General features: G+C 43.0%; 2 protein-coding genes across 2 annotated transcripts in view; one reads left to right on the forward strand and one right to left on the reverse strand.

Annotated features, from left to right (window-relative positions):
- Nucleotides 1-558: 558 nt before the first annotated feature.
- Nucleotides 559-2,088, forward strand: LOC5505701 (transcription factor Jun). Its single transcript, XM_032374029.2, has one exon. The coding sequence runs from the start codon at nt 647-649 to the stop codon at nt 1,676-1,678; it is 1,032 nt and encodes a 343-aa protein (XP_032229920.2). The 5' UTR covers nt 559-646; the 3' UTR covers nt 1,679-2,088.
- A 1,736-nt stretch (nt 2,089-3,824) lies between these two features.
- LOC116602029 (trafficking protein particle complex subunit 9) overlaps nt 3,825-12,760 on the reverse strand; it is a 16,051-nt gene continuing 7,115 nt past the window's right edge. The window contains exons 12-22 of the mRNA XM_048734480.1: nt 11,735-11,954; nt 10,931-11,016; nt 10,065-10,368; nt 9,578-9,666; nt 8,970-9,030; nt 8,498-8,558; nt 8,134-8,205; nt 7,636-7,729; nt 6,852-6,950; nt 6,223-6,350; nt 3,825-4,942 (exon numbers count right to left, since the gene is read on the reverse strand). Coding sequence (XP_048590437.1) covers nt 4,691-4,942; nt 6,223-6,350; nt 6,852-6,950; nt 7,636-7,729; nt 8,134-8,205; nt 8,498-8,558; nt 8,970-9,030; nt 9,578-9,666; nt 10,065-10,368; nt 10,931-11,016; nt 11,735-11,954 — 1,466 coding nt within the window. The 3' untranslated portion in view covers nt 3,825-4,690. The remainder of the gene's footprint in view (nt 4,943-6,222; nt 6,351-6,851; nt 6,951-7,635; nt 7,730-8,133; nt 8,206-8,497; nt 8,559-8,969; nt 9,031-9,577; nt 9,667-10,064; nt 10,369-10,930; nt 11,017-11,734; nt 11,955-12,760) is intronic.

The raw sequence follows: 12,760 nt of genomic DNA on the forward strand, positions 1-12,760 counted from the left end.
CTTAATAGATAAAGCTAAAAAAAGATAAATACTACTATAACTGAGTTGTTTGTTTTTTGCTTATAAAAGTTGACACCGAGATAAAAATTAGTCTTTTCATTTCTGTTTCTCTTTGCCGATATCTAACCAAAACAATTCTAGTAGCTAACACTCAGATTGTTGCCGTCTTTTTCCATCCAGTTTCGTGATCCTTAGAGTTATTGACTTTGATCTTAACAGGTGGAATTCAGGGCATTTCACGAACCAGCGACCCGTGAAAAACATTTGCAACTAACACGAAAAACGCAGGTGTTCTCATGGTGGTTTGATTATTTTGCTTTGTCGGAACACTTATTTTGAATTCCCGGGATAAATTGGGAAAAATAATATACAGGGAAAACAGAGAAATAAGCCAAAGACTTGGAAGTTTTCGCGCGTTTTTCTACGAGGTGGTTTTTCATAGAATGTCGTTTTCTCGGAAATGTCTTGGATTGGCCAAGCACTCCGGGGTATCAGCCAATAAGCGGCTTACCAGGTGATGTAATGTGTTTATGCACGGGGTGACTTCATTTCGAAAAATTGCAGGTGTTGCTAGCGGCTTCAGTGCCTCGGAAAATTCCTCCATTTAAAAACAGAAACTCGGGAAGGACAGGGCAATAGGACTAAAATGGGGGACCACCATTTGTATGGGAATTACGATAACATGGAAGTGCTATTCTATGAGCAGAATTCCCACATGGTCGGTCACCACAACAAATATGACAAGAACTCCATGCGACTGAACCTCCGTCCTCCAGGAATGACAGGTCAGGAGAACTTCAGACCCAGCGCTAGTAGAAACTTGTTCTCAAATTCTCCCGACTTAGGGACTTTCAAAATCGTTACCCCTGACCTTGAAAAGTTTATCGGGAATAATACTGGCTTGACGCCGAAAGGGAACCCTATACAGCTGCCGTCTCCCGAGTTTCCGTTATTTAGTTTAGTGTCGCCGGAGTTTGACAGGATTCTACAAAGTATACAAAACAAGACCCCTACGCCAACTCGCGTACTTAAAGAAGGAAACACTGTAGCGCGGCAGAGGGAGGTTTACGTGCAGGGATTTGCGGAGGCTCTGCAACACATACACGATACACAGAACAACAGTTCCAGTGAGCAGTCTGTGGCTGTTAAAGTAAACCATGAAAGCGCCCCTTCGCAAGACACTTATAGTATTCACAGCTATCAGCACGCTCCCCAGGAGAGCACGTGTGACTTGGAATCCATGCATTACTCGGGAAGTATTGGGACTGTGTCGATGCATCAGGACTTACACCAGGAAATGGCTGAACACAGTAGTAGTTCGTTTAGCGATCATATGACAAGCGAGGTAACATTTAAATACGAGGAGCAAGCAGCGCCTCCGCATAATTCGGGGTTGGGTGGGCTTCCGCTTCCACCAATAGACTTAGAACTTCAAGAGATTGTTAAACGCGAGCGCAAAAAACAAAAAAATAGAGTTGCCGCGTCGAAATGTCGCCGCAAGAAACTCGAGCGCGAGGCGCAACTTGAAGTGCGCGTGCAACAGTTAAAGGAAAAGAGTATTGAACTAAATGCTGTTGCCAGCGCCCTGCGGCAACAAGTCGGTGAGTTGAAGCAACGCGTGTTAGAACATGTAGCCTTCGGCTGCCAGTTGCCTGCTGTAACGAACTCTGCATATTGAGTTAAACAGGGCGTTATTTGTACAAGCGATCTCGGGTCCCATCCAGAGAGGGCAGGTCCCCATCACCTGGCAGCGAGAGAACACGAGCCAAAGTCGTCCACAGGAATTTTGTGGTCGCAACAGAACTAATTTGATGAAGGGAATAAGGCTTACGCCTTATCATACCATATTTGAACCTTGCATTGAGTTGTACTTTAATAGAAATGCACCTCTAGGGATTGTGTGTCACGGGATAAGATGTTATTTGAAGCTATGTCGCGTCCCCTCTAAGCAGAACAAGAACTTTATTCGCGCGCTGCGCGCCCTTATTGGCGAATTCAGTTCAAAGATGGACATTATATGGAAACTATGTAAGTTTTAACTTTGGAAATACGTTGAATAAATAAATAAAAGACCCTTAGTTAAAAGTACATATAATATTGGTATTCTTGAAGTTACCTGAGGTCCAAAAAGACAATAGGGTTCTTTTATTTCAAATGTTAGAGGGTTGCTGAGAAAAGAGGGTAAAAAGGGCTAAAAATGCTGGCTATTTCTCCGCGTGCATGGTTTCGAGCATTTTTCGCATTTTCGGACCGTTCCACCTGCACGCATCCCTGGATGCTCACTGGGCGTAACGCGGGCCACCTGTGGCACGTAAGCTCTTGCGCACTGACGGGTGGTCTGTGGTGCCGCATGAGAGAGCCGAGGACTAAGCGCACTTTATCAGGATACAGATCTTGAATTTTAATAATAGCTTTACCTAACTACATTCAATAGCCTAAAGGGGACTAAAGAATTCAAGTGAGCCAAAGCAACAACAACAAGAAAAGATAAACAGTAAATTGACAGAAAGATAGATAGGATTGTCAACCCATCTTTCTGTGAATAGACAGAGAACTATATCTTTCTTTGAAATCTCAAAGTATTTGCTTAGGGGGGGGGGGGGGGGGGAGGAGGGGGGAGTTATGTCATGTTCCAGGCGAGGCACTTTAAATTGGGCTTCCTGTGGTTGATAAGAATTGTGACGTCACAAGGAGCCATCCCACCCCATTTCATGATTGGCTCTCCCCATTCCTCACTGCCTCACACATCAAGCCCAACAGACTCAGGGATTTTTTTCACAGACAAACACGCTAAGCATATAGGGAATTAATCTCATGAATATTTTTTTTGTGCTTGGATTACCCTGGGTACTTTACGTTAGTAAATGAACGAAGCTCGAGACTCTAGTACCCAGGGTATGCTTGGAATATACCTATCAATGTGGCTAATAAGTGGTCACTGATCCTTATCCGGTAGGCGCTCATACGGAGAAGCTTATTTCAAAACCCGTTTAATCTCTAGATAAAAACCCTGGTGGCGAGTTTGCTATGGTGGCGAGTTTGCTATGGTGGTGAGTTTGCTATGGTGGTGAGTTTGCTATGGTGGCAAGTTGGCTATGGTGGCGAGTTGGCTACGGTGGCGCGTTGGCTATGGTGGTGAGTTTGCTATGGTGTTGGGTTGGCTATGGTGGCAAGTTGGCCGGACACCGTCAGGCCCGCACCCAGGATTTTTCTTGGGGGGGGGGGGGGGGGGGGGGGGGAGCTCTCTAATAAAAATCTGACCACCCCCGAAAGAACAAAAAGGGATTTTTTATGCCTATGCAGTATCTCCACGGACATTTAATTGTCGGATTTGGCTACGTACCAGAGTGATCTAGCTTATGCTTTATAGTTTTGTCTACAACAGCACGTCTATTGAGAACCGAAAGTGGACCTTTGCCGTACCCCCTGCCCCCCCCCCCCACATGGGTTCGGGCCTGACCGTTGTGGTAGATACCTCTGTCATTTATAATTACTTCCCCTTAAACTTTAGACCCCCACCCACCCCCCCCCCCCCATTAGTCACAAAGTTTATTGAGTGCAAGACGTTTAGGTTCGGTTTCTAGCCGTGCGCCCGCGATCCTCAGGAACAGAGCGCGACGTAACCACGGCTGGAAACTGAGCCTAGGCGCTTATTCGATAACAACTTTCCCACGGGGGTGGGCTGCTCTAGCAGCTTTTTTTGTCTTTTGACTTCGCAATCCAAATCACGAGTCAACAGTGGTAAGAATTCATAGCGATTTATAGCGGGTAGTAGGGACGTCCTAGGTACTGTCTGCTAGATGGTCATAACAATGCAAGTGACATTTTTCTTTGTAATTTCGTGTTTTATATCAACCAATGTACATAATTTACCCAACATTCGTACATGGCTTTGGATTTACATAACCTCAATAATAAACACCCAAAGGTACTCTATGGAACAAGGATCCTTTTATCAAAGCACAAAATGATGAATTTTTAGTTTTTTAGAATTGTTCACATGCAGCATCAAAGTCTTGCCCAGTCCCGAAGCATCCAGTAAGCATGACTCATGGGACCACAGGTTTACCTAAAGCAATTGGCCTGTGTAGGGTCTTGTGACAAAGGGTCATGATGTAATGTGGCAATGTGTAACGGGCCCAAGTTACAAACGAAAGGCTGATCCGACGTCGACAGGCGAATCGTGTTTAAACTGCTCCCTGAGAACAACTCTCACAGCCTCAAACCCACTGAGCCTCTGAGGGTTGTTTTTTGTTTTTACGAACACGATCTTTCACCAACATGACATCGACGGCTTCGTGAGAACCAGTCTCACATCCAATGCCTTTATCCCCCAAGTACATGCGCAGTCTTAAAATAAATACTTACAAACGCTGAGGACTTTCTCATTAAGATCCAGTAGAAATGATGTATCTTCCTTTGCATAAGAAGATGCAAAGCATCAAACTGACGGCTGGTTAAGATATGTTTGTGAGCCAGTCTTACAGCTGACTCCATTAATTCTTAAGTACGTACAAAACACTGAGTTGTCTCACCGTTGTTCCTTCTTGATAACAAGAGAACGCTTTATTCATCATGACTGCATCATGACATCATGACTGCTGTAGATAACTCCATGACCATAACTCCATAACCAGTCTCACAGCCGACTGCTGCTTCATCACCTCAAAACACGTGCACGCTTTCACTGTCACGTGACCACCGTTATTCTCAAAATAGGAGAAAACGTCCATGTGGTAGAAGCTGTCGGATCAGTCCCTCTGTTCATTCCAAGCGACGAGCCCGCGTTTACACCGTTAACCAGGTTTCTGCTAGTGGCAGCGGAAGTACCTTGAGAGTCATGTGAATTTGCTGCTTCAGTGCAAGCGATTTGGATCATGAAATCTCCGGGGTAGAAGAACACGAACGAGCATGAATGTCCGACAGTGTTACCGGGAGGGAGCTGCAAAACAATATACAAAATTCAATCATGGCTTCCGAACCCAATCATTAATTAATCAATCAACCATATATCAAACATATTCCCCATGGATAGTGTCCTTCGTTTGTATTGCCTTATATGGACATTGATGCCCATATTTAGAAGAGCTTTTTCGCTCCCTGATCTCCAGAAACATGGTGAAAAATCCTGATTCCTGTCAATATGAGACTCGCGGCAAGAATTTGTCAAGAAAAAATTGATCGCTTGGTCAAATCTTTATCTCACTAATCTTGAAAAGCCCTGAGACCCAGGGCTTTGGGGAAAAATTCGCAAACCAATTGTTGAATAGCCTGCTAGGCCGGCTCTCCAGTGGGTTTATTCGGAAATTCCTTCCACAGGAATCCCACAGTAATTTCCAAATAAACCCACTGGAGATCCGGCTAGCTAATAGGGGGCTTGTGCTAAGAGATCACGTGACCTTTCTGGGTGGCAAATTCAAAACAAAATAATAAAACAAAAAATTAGAAATAACTGCGCCCGTCACACCAAAGGAAAAAAAACATTTATAAATGAAACTAAACCCTTTCTAAAAAAAGGAATTCTGGCTTTTTCGTGAGCGCTGAATAATTGCCACAGCTAAAAGACTGAGCGCGTTCTAGTTTGCCACCCAAACATCACGTGATCTCTTAGCTCCAGTGCCCTATTGTTGAATCAATCTCTTTGATTTTGTCGGCGCTGCCCAAAGCCGCACATGCCACAGACAACTTTTACTGCAGGTTTCAACATTCTGCGAACTCTCGCCGAAGATTTCCACCAGCTAAATCTCCATCTAGCTTCCGTCATTCAAAATCCTTGATTCGTAAGCCAGCACTGAAATGGTTTCAAAACACGTTATTTATGGGACGGGACATTGGTTGAGCCCTTCATCCGAAAAATTAGAGTCCGGCATAAACAGCCTCTGTCAGCCGCCATTTTGTCATCCTAGCAAAGAACCGAGCGAGGAAAAGAATCCCTTTCCATCGGCAGATTTGAGGAAACCAAAGTGATGTTTTCGACTGAATTTGGTACATAAAGTATAAAACTTTGTTTTTAGATAGTTATTTCGAGATTTCAGTACATTATGTGACTTCCAATATTAAATGAAAACAATAACAAAGGTATGACCGATAAGGGCACTTTAAGAGACGAGATTAAGGTGATAAGCAGCGGCGAGAGAGCAGTATCATTGCACATATCATATTGTGTTACAAGGCTCTCTTTCAAAGCATGTTTTTTTTTGTAGTCATGTGGTCACCACTTACCTTATTTGGCGAGTTGGTGCTCAGTTCTCCAACCCAGGCTACTTTACCGTGCAGGTCTGTCGCTCGATAACCGTTCGCGTAGTCTTGGTATGGCTCAAACGTTATCGATATCTGTTCGTAGGTAATATCTGTAACACAAATGTGTTCTAATAAGAGAAAGATGACAATTGCTTGCAAGTCCTGCCATTTTAAATCTTTATCCAAAAGGAATAACGCGTGAAAAAATACTAATACTAATACTAAGAGTTCGCGCAGACTAAACTAATTAAATTGTTTCCCTCGATATTATTAATACCTCGAATTAACAACCTAAAAATTTTACTAGACTCAACCGAAAATATCACAATCGCTCCACCAAATTAATCAGGCGCGTGTCTGCTCATATGACAAGATGGGTTCGACTCCGGTTGACCGCTTAGTTGGAAGTTAAGAAGAAGGTTAATTTTATGTGTGTATTTAGATAGAAAAAGTTTCTAGATGGATCTAGTGACATATTACCAGATCTAAGGATGCCGATTTGAACTTAATTGATCCGTGGTCAGTGAATAACTACTCTGGACCCAACCATGCGTTTATCTCAAGACACGCCCCTGTAAATAAACGCATAATTATTCCTTATTTCCTGTTACCTGTGGTGTTAGTGACGCTTGCATCTATGCGGACGGCCGTTCCCGGAGACACAGTGACGCGACTGTCCTGCGTGTATGCGATACCGTCCACCGTCACGGCTAAGAAAACGGGGAAAGAGAAAACAAACCATCATCTCCGGCAGTATTGCCTATTTTAATAAAGGTTGTCAGTGCAAATAGCGAATGGCCATTGGCAAATGGCAGTTCTACGACCGAACGTAACCATGCGTCTCGATGCATATGGAGAAATAAAAACAATTATACGTTAATGGTTACCAATGCTTGGCTCTGATATTGCTGGACTTTATTTAACACCATTAATTTAACGAATAATTAGTACCCATAAGTCATTTGCCATTCGCACTGACAACCGAAATGGGTGTATACATTGTCATAATCAAAATCAGTTTGTATCATCATAATTGTCATCAAAATCATACAATATTATTGTCATTAACTAGAGACTTTATGATCAATATCATTGTTATCAGTATTATCATATCATCACTACCATTATCACATCGACTATTATAACACAATCATCATCACTATCATTATTATCAGCATAGAAATTTCCATTATCATGGTCATCATAATCATTATTATTATCATTACATCACTATTGTTATCATTATCATCTTCATTATCAATACATTACTTTCATTATCAATACATCATTATCAATACTATCATTATCTCCATCGCCATCGCCATCGCCATCACTATAATCACCCAACATTCCATAATCACACTGATGACAAGGTAACACTGCCTTCATACTCACCGAAGAGGACGGGATCTGGCTTAATACACTTCAACATGTCAATGTCAAGAGTGAAGTTGTCGAGGTTACCGAATCCACTTAGTAGGCAAACCGGCTTGACAATGTTAAGGGCATAACAGTTTGGGTCGAACAAGCAAGGCTCTACCAGCTAAGATACTAAAATCACTGGGAACACTGTGACTGGCGCTATTAAACAGACCATCCGCTCTAAATTATCAGTCAAATCGTCAAAAAAACTTCCATAAACACACAGTTTTCATAATTTTGAAATATTTTTCACGTTTTCCGTTAAAAATCATCGGAGATTGTTACGTAATCGACCGCAAAGTACAAAGTGTGAAAAAGCATCCATTTCCATCGGCTGATTTGTGGTAGCAAATGCAATATTTTCGATTGAGTTTTGTAAATAAAGTATTGAAATTTGTTTTTAGATGGTTATTTCGAGATTTTAATACATCATGTGCCTCACAAAGATACTTCACTAAAGAACAAGGATACGAGTCTCCAGTTAACAAGGATCATCTCCCGCACGGCCTTGGAGTACGCGCGTCGACGGTCTCTTTCTGACAGCTGCAAGATCAAAACTCCACATCAGACAGAATCTTATTGAATAAAACACTACATAGGGAAAAGGCACTAAAGTAAAACAAGCAAAGAAACAAACTAACAAGAAAAGAAGTAAAGAAACATGCATCATCAACAACGAACAAGCAGAAAAACAAACAAGCAAATAAAAGCAAATAAACAATCACACATCACAACACTTTAAACAGCCATTTAACCAGTTGTGGAGTAACATTACAGTACTTGATACATTATTTAAATGGAAGTGAATCAAATTTAAAAGAAACGAGCTACATACCACCGAAGTATCTCTGTCCGCCGAGCTTGCTAACAGAAATCTTGGTAAATACACTGCGACTCTGAAAACAAAATCACAAAACGATTAGGTTTTGTTTTATTTACGTCACAAGAAAGTTTATATTTGATTTCATGTTATTCTATGTTGCCATTTGTTGACGGCGTGCTTGGCTTTAGTTTGCCACTGGTAGCTCACTACTGATACAACAGATCTTGAAAAGGCTCTCCACCAACAAAGATATTTTTAGTGATCCAAATGCAACGTGACTCATTATATTATCGCGAGGAGACTTTCAGGCGTAATATCAAACAAGCAGCAATTTCTTTCCGAGAAGTGAATATCTAATGAGTCACGTGCCACCTGGAGCATTGAAAATGTCTTTTTACCACAGGGTTCCATAACCAACGAAAACACGCTTCACCCAACAGGCTTTATTGTCAACTCAGGAAGCCCAGCGAAAGTAGTCACCTACTTCTTGGTATCGTTGCCTTGAATGCTCAGCATGCCCTTGCTGTTGGTAGCGCTGTGCTCGTCTGTAAGCGAATAATCAAATCAAACGTCTATACTTGAAGGGTAATATACCTATTTCAACAGCCCAATCAGGAGTTCTGACTGGGTTCCCTGTGGTTGGTTAGGGGAAGCGTGGCGTCAAAGGACACTCTGACCCTGTATGCAGGCGTTTTCTTTACGCGAGAAGCAAGTCTCGATCGCAGCCGCCATCTCGAATTTGGAGCTAAGATGGCGGCTACGATCGCTCGAGGCTGGCTTTTGGCGATAAAAACATCATCAAACTCCTGAATGTAGGCTACTTTTAGTACTGGAAACACTATGACAGCACGTGGAACTATATAGGCTATGATGGGTTCGGTTGGACAAGAGAACATACGAGTCGAAAGCACTGGAAAAAGGAAGTTATTCATTACAGGTTGAATGCGGTGTGCTGAACGCCTTGTGAAAACAAAGTAGCTACGCTGACTTTTTGAGTATCAGCTCTTCGTCGGAGATTGTTCAGTTTGACTGACTCCGGGCTATCGCCAAAGTGTTTCAAATTTGGCAAAAACACCGAATGGTCGTTTCCACCTTGTTTGTTGTGGACCCTGTAGTCGAGCTCCATGTCGTTCGAGGTCTTGTTATCAGCGTCGAATAACACAAGGCACTGAGTGGCGTTACTGAAAATGGACAACAGATCAATGTTCAGGGTTATCCATTCGCAGGGGCGGTGAGCGGGGAAGGGCAGGGGGCGCTTGAACCCATCCCCCCCCACCTATACACACACTTTCTGTACTCTTTGTCAAACCCACGTACCCCCCTCCCTCCCAATCCGGCACTTCGCCTCCCCCCCCACTCTTGGGACCATTCCGCAGCCCCTGATATGCAGCACAGCTTCTTTAGTTAAAGGCGTGGCACCCCTATGGTAAAATTATTGACGAACCTTTCAAATGTTTTATACCCTGAGCTAGGCTCATACTTTGAGTGGAGTTAAACAACATTCATAGGTCGGGTCTAAGAGGAATATCATGCATACTCCCTTTAAGATATACGCGATGGTATTTCTATCAAGCGTTACCTTGGTAGCGATTTTACGTCATAGTTATGGCAGTGGAGACTGGGAGCGACAGATACATCTATTGTCATGGAAACGCGTCGGTATAGCTGGTCCGCACCCACACCCCCATAGTAACGAAACTGAATAATGCCATTCAGGCCCCATGGTGCCTCGGGGTCGTAGTAGATATTCTCTGAGCTCCCGATGCACATCGGGACGTGAAAGACGCCCGTGATGGTGATGCTGACGTCAGTTGATTCCCCAGGGGGCAGCGGGAGCCGCGAGTTCAATTCGTCTTCGTCGATACTGAAGATGTCATTGACCCCTGTAAATATCAAGAGACCGTGTCAAACCTTTTGCTTGGCTTTGGGATGAAGAACAACAATAAAAAAATAACCCTGTAAAAGTCATAACAAAAGTAGATGTTCGCTTAATATTGGTAACAATAACATTTAATAATACGTTTGGGACTGGGGAATGGCGGGACGGCCGTTTAATCGGAGGTGATTAAATACATTTTGGAGCCTTTTGATGGTCACTTACGGTCACCAAAAATACAGTAATTGATTGGCCAAAATTCCGGACCTTAGGGAGGTACAAGGGTACGGTGATTTAGTGACCAATATTCAGGAACATAAAGAAACGATCGAATTATAGAGGTACCACTGTTGTACTTGATTAACCAATATTAAAGAACTTCAAGATGTGATCAATTTATGGAGCTACCACAGAACAGTTTTTGAGTGACCAATATTTCGAGACTTGAGGAAGTGGTCAGCTTATAGAGGTATCACAAAATAGTATTTGAGTGGACAATATTACGAGACTTAAAAAGTGGTCAGCTTATAGAGTTACCGCTGTTCCTGTAAACTCCAGTGTACTCTTACCGTCACCCTGCTCGCTGTTCAGGCAAATGCTGACGGACTCTATCGCTCGACCTCCAACATTCTCCAGGGTGATGGTGCCCTGGATCCTGTGTGACGAACAGCGAAAGGATCAGCGATAGGTAGACACGTCCAAAAGGGGAGAGGGCGTGGCATTAAGTGGGGGAGGGGGTGGCAAGCACAAAAGACATACTAAACTTGAATAAGGGTAGAAAATACAAAAAAATAATCTACATCACAGGGACCTCACCTCTTTAAAATAAGGATAGAATTGTGTCTTAGCTTTTCGTTGTTATTGATTTAGTACGTGCGTGCGTATGTTTCCCTTGTCTGCTTTTTCGACTCCTTGTGATTTTGCGCTCTCTTTCATTGGCTATGTGTCTAACAGCCGTCTCAACTCGTATGCGACACGAAAGCCATTTCGCAGTCGAGACAGCCATTAGAAAAGGCGTGTATTAAGTACATGCAGCGGAAACCTGTTAACATGAACCTTCATGGATATATGTACAATTCATGTTGAGAGAGGTTGATTTATCCGAGTAGACAGGACTGAAAACTAGTCCCTAGAGACGAGCTATAAAGCACCAAAAGGTTGAAAAAGTATGTTAAATGCCTCTGTGAAACACAGTAGCTGCGCTGACATTTCGAGAGCTAGCCCTTCGTTGGAGCTCCAAAGCCTACTCAGACCCTCTAGTTTTTCTACCGTTTGTCTGTAGTCTTTTTTGTTATACAATTTAGTCCCTAGGGAGCATGAAGTCAGTTCAAGATATCAGGGTTTCATTGCATAGTACAGTATGTACGACGTACCTTTGGCCTGCATAAAGCGTCACCGCAGTGACAAGGGGTGCACTCTGAGGGCTGTCGGGGTCCAAGGGCGCGGCCCGTACCTTGGGCAGAGAGGTGCTGACCTGTAGGAGAGGCATAGTCTGCACCACCTCTACCTCTAGAGGGAAGTCCTCCTTGACCTGCAGGTGGTCCTTGGACAGAGGGCAGGTGCTGTCTGTGCCAAATACGGTGACTGTGTAACCTAGGCAACAGAGAATTGGGTCAGGATAAGGAATGTTATAGAGAGAGACTTGGGGTGAAAGATGGAGAAAAAGAAAAGTTAGGAGGGCCTGGAACATGGAAATGGGATAAGAGATGGAACATTTGAAAAGCCAATGATATGATGGATACGGAAATGGAATAAGAGATGCAACATTAGAAAAGTCAAGAAGTCTGTGCCAAATACGGTGACTGCGTAACCTGAGTGACAGAGAATTGGGGAAGGAGAGAAATGTTAGAACAGTTATGGAGCTACAGTACAGCCAGGAAGACACTTAACAGCCTCTGAGTGACAGAGAATTGGGGTAGGAAAGGAATGTAATAGAGCTGGACTTGGGATAAGAGAGGGAGAAATATTATGGAAAAGTTAAGGGCGAGGGATAGACAGATGAGACAAGAGATGGAACATTTGAAAAGTCAAGTAGATGAGGGACACCGAAATGGGATGAGAAATGGAACATAAGAAAAGTCAAGGAGATTAGGGAAACAAAAAAGGGATAAAAAATGGAACATAAGAAAAGTCAAGGAGATGAGGGAACAGACAGGGGATAAGAAATGGAACATAAGAAAAGTCAAGAAGATGAGGTACACAGAAAATGGAAAAGAAATGAAAAGTCAAGGAGATGAGGGACAGAGAAATGGGATAAGAAATGGAATATAAGAAAAGTCAAGGAGATGAGGGAAACAGAAATGGGATAAGAGATGGAACATAAGAAAAGTCAAGGAGATGAGGGACAAAAAATGGGATAAGAGATGGAACATAAGAAAAGTGAAGGAGATGAGGGACAG

This window comes from Nematostella vectensis, chromosome 11 (assembly GCF_932526225.1).
Source record: "Nematostella vectensis chromosome 11, jaNemVect1.1, whole genome shotgun sequence".
Classification (NCBI taxonomy): Eukaryota; Metazoa; Cnidaria; class Anthozoa; order Actiniaria; family Edwardsiidae; genus Nematostella; species Nematostella vectensis.